The sequence below is a fragment of the Anomaloglossus baeobatrachus genome, chromosome 2 (assembly GCF_048569485.1).
Source record: "Anomaloglossus baeobatrachus isolate aAnoBae1 chromosome 2, aAnoBae1.hap1, whole genome shotgun sequence".
In the NCBI taxonomy this organism is placed as follows: Eukaryota; Metazoa; Chordata; class Amphibia; order Anura; family Aromobatidae; genus Anomaloglossus; species Anomaloglossus baeobatrachus.
Genome location: NC_134354.1, coordinates 731,101,182 through 731,116,177, shown reverse-complemented (window position 1 = coordinate 731,116,177; position 14,996 = coordinate 731,101,182). Strand labels below are relative to the sequence as shown.

The following is a 14,996-nucleotide window of genomic DNA, read 5'->3' as shown; positions in this document are numbered from 1 at the left end:
AGCGTGCCACAATTTTGCTTCTTTTGTCTTGGAAAAGTGTAAAATGCAAAAAAAACCATGTGGCCACTACAAGAAATTGAAGCCATTTCAAAACACAATTAAGGCCAAATTTTGTAAACATTATTTTGGACAAATTTTGTTTTAGATATCATATTGCATTTTATATTTTAACAATAGAGGAAAAAAAAAATAAGAAAGTCAAAGATATCACTTCAATACGTGAACAGATCATATAATAATGAACATATTAAGAAAACAAAAAAAAGGGGAGGTGGAGGAGAAGGCAGAAAGGGGGAAGTCTGAGGGGCACATAGACAATGGATAGGTCAGGATCAAAAATTGATGAGGATATTATGTATGATTAACCCAATGTAAGACTGACATTTAGTATATGTGGATGTGTAAGGGGTACTTTGCACACTACGACATCGCAAGCCGATGCTTGCAATGCCGAGCGCGATAGTCCCCGCCCCCGTCGCAGCTGCTATATCTAGCGATAGCTGCCGTTGCGAACATTATCGCTACGGCAGCTTCACATGCTCTCACCTGCCCTGCAATGTCACTCTGGCCGGCGACCCGCTTCCTACCTAAGGAGGCGGGTCGTGCGGCGTCACAGCGACGTCACACGGCAGGCGGCCAATAGAAGCGGAGGGGCGGAGATGAGCGGGACGTAAACATCCCGCCCACCTCCTTCCTTCCGCATAGCCGGTGTGAGCCGCAGGACGCAGGTAGGAGATGTTCCTCGCTCCTGCGGCTTCACATACAGCGATGTGTGCTGCCGCAGGAACGAGGAACAACATCGTAACATCGGTCCTTCCGAAATTATGGAAATGACCGACGCTACACCGATGATACGATTTCGACGCTTTTGCGCTCGTTAATCGTATCAAAAACGATTTACACACTACGATATCGACAGCGACGCCGGATGTGGGTCACTTTCGATTTGACCCCACCGACATCGCAGCAGCGATGTCGTAGTGTGCAAAGTACCCCTAAAGGGTGCTTTACATGCTACAATATATCTTGCGATGTGTCGACTGGGTCTCGACGTAAGTGACGCACATCCGGCATCGTAAGTTACATTGTAGCATATAACAGCTATGTGCGATTGCAATTGAACGGTAAAACGTTCATCGCATGCACGTCGTTCAATTCCTAAAAATTGAACGTCAGGTTGTTCATCGTACCCGGGGTAGCACACATCGCAGTATGTGACACCGCGGGAACGATGAACAGCAGCTTACCTGCGTCCTGCGGCTCCCGGCCGGCTATGCGGAAGGAAGGAGGTGGGCGGGATGTTTACGTCCCGCTCATCTCCGCCCCTCCGCTTCTATTGGCCGCCTGCCGCGTGACGTCGATGTGACGCCAAACGTCCCTCCCACTCCAGGAAGTGGATGTTCGCCGCCCACATCGAGGTCGTATGGACGGGTAAGTACGTGTGACGGGAGTTACTCGTTTGTGCAACACGTTCAACAAATTGAACGTGCCGCACATACGATGGGGGCGGGTACGATCGCATACGATATCGTATGCGAAATCGTAACGTGTAAATCAGGCTTAAGTGTTATCCATGGGTCCCAGATCCTGAAGAATTTTGCCCGAATGTCATTTAAAGGGAATCTGTCAGCGGATTTTTGCTACCTCATTTGAGAGCAACATACTGTAGGGAAAGAGGTCCTGAATCCAATGTATCACTTAGATTGCTGCAGCCGTTCTGACACAATCAGAATTAAGGCCATATTTTGTAAACATTATTTTGTATAAGGCTGGACTCACACGAGCGTATGGCATCCGACGCGAGAGCATCAGATGCGATATGCTAATGACCCCCGCCTCAGGCTCTTATGTGAGCGTGAGCCGACTGTCATGCAACTGTAACCCAATCTTGCGATTGGGTCACAGCTGTGAAGTTGAGGACGGGCGCTGCGGAGGAGAGGGAGGGGTTAATCCCCCCATCTCCTCCACTGTCAGCCTGTGCGTATATCGCACAGCACTGGGATAACACCCGAGTGCAGTCCGATGTATCTCTCGCATCCATTCACTTGAATGGGTGCGAGGGATACGGCTGTAGCAGAAAATCACAGCATTCTGCCGCTTTTCTCGCATCCAGAATCTGGATGCGATAAAAGCTGCCCAACTGCTCGCCCTTATTGCCCAACATTGGTCCGAGTGCAATGCGAGATTTTCTCGCATTGCACTCGTCCGATTTTCACACTCGTGTGAGCGTACCCTAATAGAAATAGTCCAGCTAACCACAGCGCAAGATCCCGCTGCTGTTATCAGTGTATGTATCAACAAATGAAGAAAAAGGAACAAGCTTTCGGGAAAAATTTCAGTAAAATCCGCTTCTTTATTGGATTCTTTAAAATCATAGAAATCATGATATTCACCAAGTCTAAGATCAGTTTCTGATCGAAACGCATCTGGTGTCCAGTGCTGGTTGTGAGTCCTGTCTTTTTCTTGTGAGATTCACTATTTTCTATGATTTTAAAGAATCTAATTAAGAAGCGGATTTTACTAAAATTGTTCCCGGAAGCTGGTTCCTTTTTCTTCACTTGCTGAAACATTGTGGTGTCCAAATTTTCTTTTGGATATAATATTAAATTTTAAATTTTAACCTTAGAAAAAAAAATAAAAAACAATAATAATGATAAAGGCAAAGATATCAATTCATATAATACTGAACAAAGGAAGAAAATAAAACAAACAGTACAAATCAAAAAATAGGAGGGGGAGAGGATGGCAGAAGGATGTAGTATGAGGGTCACACAGACAATGGATAGGTAAGGATCAGAAATTGATGAGGATATCATGTATGATTAACCAAAATTAAGATTGGTGTTTGGTATATGTGGATGTGCATGTGTTATACACTGGTCCCAAATCCTGAAGAATTTAGCCTGAATGTCATTTAAAGGGAATCAGCCATCAGATTTTTGCTACCTCATCTGAGAGCAGCATGATGAAGGGAAAGAGACACTGAATCCAAAGATGTATCACTTAGATTACTGGGTGCAGCTGTTCTGACACAATCAGAATTTTTAAAGCTGAGAGAGCTGCTCCTTTTTTGATCCAGTGACCGAGGAGGATCAGAAAAAGAGCAATAACTCGGAAACCCAGAAAATAACCAGAGTGGCTGGAACCTTAACGGACTGCAGACCTAATACTGACACACAACTAGACGTAGCCATGGAACGAGCCTACGATGACCTAGTCGTCTCGACACAGCCAGAGAACTAAACACTCTAACAGATGTAGAAAAGCTAACTGCCTTGGAGTAGTCCCCAAAGATATAGATATCCCCCCACATGTAAAGGTTACGGTGATATAGGAAAACACAATACGTAGCTAGAGAACAGAGTCAGCAAAGATGAGGCCCAAAACTATCTGCATAGGAAAGGGCACTGACTGCAACCGTTAAAACCCTAATAAATACCAGAACCCCTGACATGGAAAAATACTGAGCCTAAACAAGCTCTCCCCTGCTATATCAGTACTCTGGTGTCACTGGGATCCAAGAAAAACATTGATATAGAGAGGGGACTGAATATTGTACCAAGAATGACAAAACAAAACACATAACAGAACATGGAGCAAGGTACACAGATACTCCCAGCAGGGAATAATCCAATTCCACCAGGAACTCCACACAGGCAAAATCACAAGAAAGTGAAAAACCATAAGCAAAGGTACAAGACCACCTTATCTGAGAGGAGTTCTGGGAGACACAGAGAACAGGGCTGGTTTCAGGAAGTCCTTAGAACACAGGAAATACAATTGAGCACTGGCAAGGAACAAAAGGAAGCTACATAGTTATATAGGCCTAAACCAAATGGCCTGATAGCAAATCCTACTCAGCTGTCCAGTTCCCACTCTGCAAGTTAACTGCATTACCAGCACTGACCACAAAAGGGAGCCCCAAACTGGAATCTAATTCAAATGTATTCACAACATGCTCCTGCCCACACCAGGCTCTCTATAGAGATAGTGAGGTGTCAATCAGAGGAGTGTGGTGCACATGACATTGTAGCTTGAGCAATGATAAGGGTTCTGCTGCTTAAACAATCATAGCAAATAAACAACAGATCAGTCCCTGACAAGACAGGTATCCCTGAATCTTCTGTGTTAACACTTGCAGCATGCTGTCTTCCACTTACATAGCAAAAACTGATGACAGATTCCCTTTAAGACAATAGTGAGTTGTTCATTAGTCATACAATTATCTATTAGGGATAGAAAGTCCAGGGAATGGCATGTGTCCTTTTTTCCAATCATAAGCTATTGTCTATTTTGCTCCTAAGAAGAAGTTTGTTCTGACAAAGGTGAGTGTGAAAGATTTGCGGTGTAACAGGGCTTTCCAGGGATCACTTATCGGGGGAGAACGAAACATGTCTCAAGCCAATTTACCATATATACACGAGACTAAGAGAACTGAGGGCAAGTCCACTACACATGCAACATATCACCTTTAGAAGCATATTCCCGAAAATAATTAGCAAAGTATCCCGAGACCATACATGCTATATGTACAGGGATCATGTACCAAGCACATGAGGACTTTGTAAGCCGACTCTTTCATGTTGGATTTTATAGAGCAGGAAGTGACTACATTCCATGAATTATTTCAGGAAGCTCTATCAAACGTGTCCATTTTAAAACAACAGGTCTAAGAGGTACTAAGGCTGTGATTCACCAATGTGTTGTTACCAGATTTCTGGATTAAAACACTTTAAAAAAGTTTGTGACTTTTGGCATTTTTTCATTATTCCTGGCCAGATCTGCCAAAGTGGGTGGTGAATGGGTGGGATAGAGTGAGCCAATGCCAGCAAAAAAAATGCTTAAAAAGTAGTGATGGGTGGACTCACAGATATCCGGGACTAGCAGGTCCGTTTTATCTGGATTTTGAAACCCGGTTCCTGGCCAGATGCCGGTCCCCATATAAGGCTAAGGGTTACCAGAATCCAGTGCTGAAAAATGTTGGTAGAAGGAATAGGGATATAGAAGCAAGTGCGCTAAACTTACCAAGGCTCCGTCGCGGCTGTACACTGCTCTCAGGTCATTCATTCCCTTCTGGGGCCAAGCATTAGGCTCATTGCATATTTACTGCTTTCCCTACCCATTGGTGTCTGTGATTGGTTGCAGTCAGAGGCGCCCCCCGAGTGACAGCATGTCTGACGCTTCCAATCACAGGCGCTGTCTGCGGGTCTATCGTACAGTAAAAATAAATAAAATATTTGGTGTAGTGTCCCCCATATTATGATAGCCAGCACAGATAAAGCATACGACTACAGTCTGCAGCTCCCAGCCATGCGCTTATATTGAATGTGTATCAAAATAAAGAGAAACTGCAAGCGTCTTTTTTTTTACATTATTTTAATAACTAATTTAAAAAACTGACGTGCAGTCCCCTCTCCAATTTTGATACCCAGCCAAGATAAAGCCCGACAGCTAGGAGCTGCTATTCTCAGTCTGAGAAGGACCTTGCTTATTGGGCAGCCCCCCAGCCTAAAAATAGCAACCTGCAGTCACCCAGGATTGTCGCATCCGTTATAGGCGACAATCCCAGCACTTTATCAGAATCTTCCCGATTGCCCTGGTGCAGTGGAAATCGGAGTAATATAGTTTCGATTATGGAACTTTCTGCCATATAATGTTGTAATGGTTGATTTACAATAAAAGTACAATGAGGACCTGGATGCCTTTCTTGATGAATATAATATTACAGGTTATGAGTACTAGATGTTGGGATGGTACATTGATCCTGGGAACACGTCTGATTTTTTCTTTTGCTTCTTGTGCAGTTTAGTGGGCATAAACGCTAAACATAGAAATAATACAAACAATTAGAAAATGTCCCAGGAATCGTTAGAAATCTCAGGTACTGAAACCCGAATTCGCCTTTACCGAATTCGCCTTTAACACTAGAAGTCCCAGAGAGGGGTCATTTAACATTTCTGCCTTTGGAACCCAGAGACGGGTCGAATGACCTGAAGGATTTTAGCTAACATCCTATAATCACTGTCTTTTGTTCTGTAATTAAGGCAATTACTGTCGCACCACAGGAGGTTATTGTTTTCCATTAAGTTGAGACATTTAGTTTCTAGTTAGTTATATTCAGTTTGGACGAAGGGTCAAATGACCCTCTTTCGGGACTTTAGGGGGAGCTCGAAGTTTCTGGGACTTCTAGTGTTAAAGGGAAATTGTTAATTCGATTTCTTACTTTTTCATTTTTCTATTTAAATGATATTTTTTATTTGCCTAAGAGAAATAAGCAGCCGATATACTACATCTCTCCAAGCAACGGACACATACATTACTTACACCAGCCCTGTGAATGCGCCATTCATCCACAGTATCACAATCAATGAAATACCACAAAATATGGCAAGTGATTCCTTACAAAAAGTTGGCTAGCGTTTGGTCGAACGAGACCCAATTTATTTCTAAGAAGATTTATGGAGACTTTAAGAAAATATAATTTGAACTTAGAATCAAAATGTGCTCAAAATCTCATTAACTTTCAAATGAACATTCCTATATGGGTATAAAAATATTTGTATAAAATCTGCAAAGCACTTTCAATTATTTTCTGTCCAAAAATGTAAATTTACGCAGAAGTGTCATAAATCACTGGCCGCCTAGGACAGAATAACATGCTATAGTTGCAAATATCAGATCCCCATGTGTACAAATTAACTATTAGTGGTCAAGATGTGCAGGGCATCGAAGCACTGATAACAGTAAGTTTACAATTTATTAACTTGCAAGCTTGAATTTAATCTGTAGAATTAAAGATTATATTTTACTGGGCTTTTTAATTTAAACTGAGTACCTCCTCCAAATGAAGATTTTGGAATAGTTTTGTTTTCTTCATTTCTGTGCCCCTCCAGTTATTCACCACAGCAATAAAGAGTGCACAAACTGCAAATTTTACTTTCAGCAACTGGACGTATACCATAGAGCTTTTCTGGGGGTGTTTGCTTTTTCTCCTCTATGATACCTACTACACAAAATGCGGCTGAGCCATAGAGGGGAAAAAACAAATGCCCACAGAGAAGTTCACAGCTGCAGCCTGGTTCAGCATGTTTTACTGAGACTATATCTGTCTCACCTGAACATGCTAAGAAGGTTATATCTTGCTACTGCGGTACCAGAACGCTGCAGAGCAACGCTGGAGATCCAGAGTATTGTATAGGCACAGCACTGTAGAGCAGTGCTGCAGATACAGGGCACTGGAGAGCAGTGCTAGAGAGCCAGAGCACTGGAGAGCAGTGCTAGAAAGCCAGAGCACTGGAGAGCAGTGTTGGAAAGCCAGAGCACTGGAGAGCAGTGCTGGAGAGCCCGAGCACTGGAGAACCAGAGCACTGGAGAGCAGTGCTGGAAAGCCAGAGCACTGGAGAGCAGTGTTGGAGAGCCAGAGCACTGGAGAGCAGTGTTGGAGAGCCAGAGCACTGGAGACCCAGAGCACTGGAGAGCACAGCTAGAGAGCCAGAGCACGAGAGATCATTGATGGACAGCTTATATCCTACTTACTGCAGTGCCAGAGCACTTGAAAGCAATGCTGGAGATCCAGAGTACTGTAAAGCCATATCACTGGAGAGCAGCATTGGAGATCCAGAGCACTGGAGAGCAGCACTGGAGAGCAACACTGGAGAGCCAGAGCACTGGAGAACCACAGCACTGGAGATCAGCGCTGGAGATCCAGAGCACTGGAGAGCAGCACTGGAGAGCCAGAGCACTGGAGAACAGCATTGGAGAGCCAGAGCACTGGAGAGCCAGAGCACTGAAGAGCAGCACTGGAGAGCCAGAGCACTGGAGAGCCAGAGCACTGAAGAGCAGCACTGGAGAGCCAGAGCACTGGAGAGCCAGAGCACTGGACAGCAGCACTGGAGAGCCAGAGCACTGGAGCCAGAGCACTGGAGATCAGCGCTGGAGATCCAGAGCACTGGAGAGCAGCACTGGAGAGCCAGAGCACTGGAGAGCCAGAGCACTGGAGAGCCAGAGCACTGGACAGCAGCACTGGAGAGGCAGAGCACTGGAGAGCAACACAGGACAGCCAGAGCACTGCGGAGCAGCACTGGAGAGCGAGAGCACTGGAGAGCGAGGCACTGGAGAGCAGCACTGGAGAGCGAGAGCACTGGAGATCAGCGCTGGAGAGCCAGAGCACTGGAGATCAGCGCTGGAGAGCCAGAGCACTGGAGAGCAGCACTGGAGAGCCAGAGCACTGGAGATCAGCGCTGGAGAGCCAGAGCACTGGAGAGCAGTGTTGGAGAGCCAGAGCACTGGAGACCCAGAGCACTGGAGAGCACAGCTAGAGAGCCAGAGCACGAGAGATCATTGATGGACAGCTTATATCCTACTTACTGCAGTGCCAGAGCACTTGAAAGCAATGCTGGAGATCCAGAGTACTGTAAAGCCATATCACTGGAGAGCAGCATTGGAGATCCAGAGCACTGGAGAGCAGCACTGGAGAGCAACACTGGAGAGCCAGAGCACTGGAGAACCACAGCACTGGAGATCAGCGCTGGAGATCCAGAGCACTGGAGAGCAGCACTGGAGAGCCAGAGCACTGGAGAACAGCATTGGAGAGCCAGAGCACTGGAGAGCCAGAGCACTGAAGAGCAGCACTGGAGAGCCAGAGCACTGGAGAGCCAGAGCACTGAAGAGCAGCACTGGAGAGCCAGAGCACTGGAGAGCCAGAGCACTGGACAGCAGCACTGGAGAGCCAGAGCACTGGAGATCAGCGCTGGAGATCCAGAGCACTGGAGAGCAGCACTGGAGAGCCAGAGCACTGGAGAGCCAGAGCACTGGACAGCAGCACTGGAGAGGCAGAGCACTGGAGAGCAACACAGGACAGCCAGAGCACTGCGGAGCAGCACTGGAGAGCGAGAGCACTGGAGAGCGAGGCACTGGAGAGCAGCACTGGAGAGCGAGAGCACTGGAGATCAGCGCTGGAGAGCCAGAGCACTGGAGATCAGCGCTGGAGAGCCAGAGCACTGGAGAGCAGCACTGGAGAGCCAGAGCACTGGAGATCAGCGCTGGAGAGCCAGAGCACTGGAGAGCAGCACTGTAGAGCCAGGGCACTGGAGAGCAGCACTGGAGAGCAGCACTGGAGAGCAGTACTGTAGAGCCAAAGCAGTAGAGAGATGAGACCATGATTCAGACAGAGTTGAAATGCCTAGGTCTGCACCTACTGCTACATTTAGTGCAGTGCCTTTGCGATTAATTCCACTTTTCCACCATCTTTGTATTTTTAATACTAAATAAATGTTAAGTTTCAGCATATTGGACTCTGACATCAATACACTGGATCAAAACCCTTCTTCCCATATTGCCGAAGCAGCTCCAGCCAGATCCGTGTGGAATCCTCATATCAGGAAGGTGGACTACATATAAAGGGGGTGAGATGACTTTTCTGTTTTCTATTATAAAAAAAGAATGAAAGGTACTCACATCCAGAGAGTCTTCATTGACCAAAATAAGGGACATTGTTTGCGAGACTAGCCTGCACGAGTATCCTGCCAAATACAAAGCATCAACCGTCAGCAGAAAAGCAGAACCAATTAAATGACTTATACATTGTAGTACATTGTAGAGATTGTGTTTCTTTTCAGCCTAAATTGACATGTGGCACATTTCTTGCATAAATAAAATATATGATAGTTATTGGTCTGACTGATGGGACCACCACAGATAACAAGAATGGGGACCCAAAGTTTGTGATCAGTTGAGCATACGTAACCACTGCTCTGCTCACTTTTTATAGGAGATGGGGTCGTCCATCATCACTAATTTTTCATTGCGCCTCCTGTTCTTGGGATCAGTGTAAAATCGCGTTAAGCGGACCTCTCAGCTTGCATACATTTATCACCTTTGCTGTTCACAGGTAATAAATGCTGTTAAAAGGAAACTGTGGTGTAAAAAAAGGCAATAACCTGCATGGGTAATCTAGGTTAATAGTGTTCTGAAGCACACTGAGAGCTCCGCTGCCGAGAGGAAGAAAACGTATTTCCTCCCAACAGACTCAGGCTTTCAGTCACAGGGGTGCGGCTGACACGGCTTCAGTCACCACTGAAATAGTGAGTGTCAGCTGTAACCGCACCCTCGGCAATGCTGAGCCAGTTGCCAGTCAGTGCCGGGGTGTGATTACACCTACCACTCATTATGTATTGAGCAGTGAATGACCCCTTGCCGATCGCACCCCCTATGACTGAAAGCCTGTGGCTGCCGGGAGGAATAAACTTAATTTTCTACTGGCAGTGGTGCTTTAGAATGCTATTAACCTGCAGATTAACCACATATCTGCAGGTTAATAGTGGTTGCTTACATGAGAGGTTCTCTTTTAAGTATTCTTTTTTACTGGAGTCCTTGGTATAGAATAGCACAGCAGATTGAACTATGGCAAATATCGGCCTGATAGAGACCAATAAAACACTCATCATAGGTTCAGTAATGCATACATTTACATTTGATGATTAAGCCAACAGTAAAAACAGCAATCAGACGATGCAAAAAGCAGTGTAAAAACAGCCTATGCTGGATATACAGTAGAAAACCAGGTCAGTAAATATGAAGTATAGGGAGTGGATATCAACCAAAACTCCTGACAGTCTATGATTCGCCCAAATCATTTTTATGGGTTTTTGAGAGTTCTTTTTTTATTTCCTGTACTTTATATTAAGCTAGAAGTAGAAATGTGATATTCAATTTGGCTGCCCTGGTATTGTATCCAGTCTGATCCTCGTTGGCAGACGGTCATTACTTCTGTGCCCAGCACCTTTGGCCTAATGTGCCTCTGGATCTTACAAGGCTCCGTGACGTCATGACATTACAACATACACCATGACAAGGCCTAGTACGCACAAGAGGCGCCAAGATTCTCCTGGATCTCTCTGCAGCATTTGATACCGTGGATCACCAGCTCCTCCTGACTATTCTCCGCTCTATTGGGCTGAAAGCCACTGTTCTCTCTTGGTTCTCCTCCTATCTCTCTGACTGCTCCTTCATTGTATCTTTTGCCGGCTCCTCGTCATCTCCTCTTCCCCTTACGGTCGGGGTTCCTCAGGGTTCAGTCCTCGGCCCCCTCCTTTTCTCTCTATACACGGCCCCTATTGGACAAACAATCAGCAGATTTGGTTTCCAGTACCATCTCTATGCTGATGACAATGTACATATCTTCTCCTGACATCACCCCTGCATGATTACAAAATACTAGCAATTGTCTGTCCGCTGTCTCCAACATCATGTCCTCCCTCTATCTAAAACTGAACTTCTTATGTTTCCTCTTCTGTTTGTGATGCTATCATTACTCCCCAGCAGCACGCCCGCTGTCTTGGGGTTATATTTGACTCTGATCTCTCCTTCGCTCCCCACATTCGTTCACTCGCTAATGTCATCTCCCCCTCAAAAACATCTCTAGAATTCTACCTTTTCTTACCATTGACTGCAAAAACTATTAAGGGTGCTTTACACGCTGCGACATCGCTAGCGATGTTGCAAGCGATAGCACCCGCCCACGTCGTTCGTGCGACATTTGGTAATGGCTGCCGTAGCGAACAATATCACTATGGCAGCGTCACACGCACATACCTGTTCAGCGATGTTGCTGTGACCGCCGAACAATCCCTCCTTCAAAGGGGAGGTGTATTCGGCGTCACAGCGATGTCACAGCGGCGTCACAAAACAGCCACCCAATAGAAGAGGAGGGTAGGAGATGAGCGGCTGGAACATGCCATCCACCTCCTTCCTTCTGCATTGCCGGTGGACGCAGGTAAGGAGATGTTCATTGTTCCTGCGGTGTCACACATAGCGATGTGTGATGCCGCAGGAACGACAAACAACCAGTGGCCTGCACCACCAACGATATTATGAAAAGGAGCAACGATCAACGATTTTTGACGTTTTTTCTATCGTTGATTGTCGCTCCTACCTGTCATACGCTGCGATGTCGCTAACGACGCCGGATGTGCGTCACAAACACCGTGACCCCGACGATATATCGTTAGCGATGTCGCAGCGTGTAAAGCACCCTTTACTGTCGCTCTCATTCATTCTCACCTGGATTATTGTAATTCTTTACTAATTGGTCTCCCTGTTACTAAGCTCTCCCCTCTCCAATAAATCCTGAATGACACAGCCAGGATCATTTTCCTCTCCAACCACTTCACTGATGCCTCTGTTCTGTGCCAGTCATTGCACTACAGAGTCCAATATAAACTTATCATTCTGATCCACAAAGCGCCCCACAGTTCTGCACCGCCCTACATCACCTCCCTCATCTCTGTCTATCACCCCACCATGCCCTCCGCTCTGATAATGACCTAAGACTGACATCCTTAACAATTTGAACCTCCCACTCCCGTCTTCAAGATTTCTCACGAGGTGCGCCAATGCTCTGGAACACACTGCCAAGAACAATATAGATTAATTCCCAAGATCCATACCTTTAAGCAGGCTCTAAAAACGCATTTCTTTAGACTAGCCTGTCACCTCACTGCCCTGATCTAATCTAGTCCCTTTCTGCCCTTCATAACAAAAAATTTACTTCCAATTCTTGTCCCTTTGTCCTTCTGGTTCCTTCCTCTTCATCTACATTTTTACCCTCTGTACCTGTATAAATTCTGGCTCGTGACCGATCCATGCAGCCGGTTTTGAATCCCCTATTAAATCGATGGCTGGACCATATATGACAAGCTTTTCTCCCCCTCATTCACCTTTTGTGCCTCACCTATTTCCTCATAGACTGTAAGCTTACGAGCAGGGCCTTCACTCCTCCTGGTATCTGAATTTTGTTATTCTGTAATGTCTCATGTTGTCTGTACATGTCCCCTCTGAATTGTAAAGTGCTGTGGAATATGTTGGAGCTATATAAACAAAAATTATTATTATTATTATTATTATTATAATGCCTGGCCAAGTATGCCCGCCACAGAAGTGAAGACCTGCTGCCATGGAAGGACGAACTGGACGCCGGAGAAAGGGCCCGCAAATTGAACTGCTCATCTATGGTTAGCAGTGATGAATACCTATGTTGATGGCAGTTTCTTGTTTGTCTCCAGTTAAAACCCAGATTTTTATTTCTGCTTTCATCAATGTGGATATTGTTTCCGGGACTCCACCTTGCAGCTGATCCTCAATCGCTGTGGCCCCAAGAAGCATCAAATTCTGTTAAAATAAAAATGTAGAAAAACAATATCAATATCCTGCTTGTTGGGTTATGCTGATAAACTGAGAAACTAGAATCTTGGCATTGAAATGATGTAATTAAAGTGATAGCCAAAGCAGGGAGCGCTCCTCTGTGCCAGGCGTAAACCAAAAGTGGAACTATGGGGGAAACAGTGAAATCAGGACATGGGTCGAACTTTCCTTAATACAAGTGTATTGGTAAGTTATCCATTTCTATCAGGAACACATCTGAATGGAATTTTATACCGTGGAAAACCCCTTTAAGTGATCATTAGTTCAATACCAATTTAAGGCCCCTTCAATCTCAAGATGGGAAATCCATCATTAGAAAATGACCTATTGTTTAAATAATATTTTTGCGTTACATGTATTTTTGGCAATTTTTATTTTTCATATCGCAATCTTTAGGAAAAAAAAAGTTAGCTTGAATTTTGAAAAAGCAACTGTTTTTTTTTAGACTCATACTTTCTGTCCTTTTAGGGAGAGTTTTCAGTAGGTTCATTATCATTAAGGTCACTCCCTGAGGAAGCGTTTGTAAAACACGCGTTGGGGTGCAAGATCATACTCAGGTTGAAAATGTCATCAGGTCTGTGGATATCCTAGTGTTTGAGATGTTTTTGTATGTGGGTTTTTTTATAACTAAATCTAGATGCTTTTGTGCATATAAAACTTGTATATTGTATATTACCCACAGCACTTTGCATTTAATAATATTGGGTATTACACCAATGTTTTTGATATATTTATTATGTGTATCTGCACTAGGCATCAGTGACTTGCCCACTTACACGAGCATTATAATATTATAAATATATACATTTATGATTGGGTCAATTGGAAATTTATATAAATTGATATCTCCCCCGATTGATTTATCTGGGGCCTTATAAGTCATTTATGTAACTTCCTTTTGGAGTATGACCTGCTCTCCATGCCTCTTTTTATGATTTTATTGTCTTTTGTGTAATTTATGGGGTATTTTTTATTTATTTTATTATTAAAGATTCTTATTGTGAAAATAGTGGATTTAGCTTTGGTTTTTGTAAGAACTCATTCTGGGGTATTAGTATTGGATATTCCTTATCATTAAGACAGGATTACAATGTCAGGTAACATCTCTATAGATAGCTGATAAAACAGGATTCACCAATCACAATAGGTGTCACAGCTGACCTGCCTCCCTTCACAATGACTTCATTAGATACTTCAATACAAAATAGAAGGTCGGAGTCTGACCATTGTGACTATGTACATGTGTTGTTTCCTGTAACAGCAGGAAGTGAGAGTCTAAAAAAGCCCCAGTGGTCAGTGTGAATACTGCAATATTTATACTTTCTAGATTAATACAGATTTTATGATGATCACTTCCCTTTAAATAGACTGCCATGGTGCATACATGAGCAATAAAAGGGACATGGTTCCTGCTGTAGCATATCATTGCTTCATTCTGATAATCGGTGAGAATCCTGCAGGTTCAGAATCCCATTTAGAAAGACAGTCCAATTATCTTTTACTCAAAGAAAACCCATTAAAGAGGACCTGCAAGTTTTATTATATATGTAATTCCACTTGAAATAATAATTTTTTAGCAGATTTAGTCAGAAATCAACAATGTGTTGTTCCTCTGATACTCTTTCTATAATATTTATGAATAAATAAAAAAACAGGCATTATCAGGTGGCGGCATGTCCATGTGCTAGCTGTCACAGGGTATGTAATGACTGAACAGGGCTTCCTAGGCTAGCCCTCAGACTCGAGACCCGGTGATGTCCCTTATCTCAGAAGTAGGCTTGATGGTAGCCAGGTCT

General features: G+C 44.4%; 1 protein-coding gene across 1 annotated transcript in view; it reads right to left on the bottom strand.

Moving 5' to 3' along the window:
• ATP8A2 (ATPase phospholipid transporting 8A2) overlaps positions 1 to 14,996 on the bottom strand; it is a 1,156,459-nt gene that overhangs the window by 714,300 nt on the left and 427,163 nt on the right. The window contains exons 23-24 of the mRNA XM_075337374.1: positions 13,029 to 13,167; positions 9,457 to 9,521 (exon numbers count right to left, since the gene is read on the bottom strand). Of these exons, the coding sequence (XP_075193489.1) occupies positions 9,457 to 9,521; positions 13,029 to 13,167 (204 nt within the window). The remainder of the gene's footprint in view (positions 1 to 9,456; positions 9,522 to 13,028; positions 13,168 to 14,996) is intronic.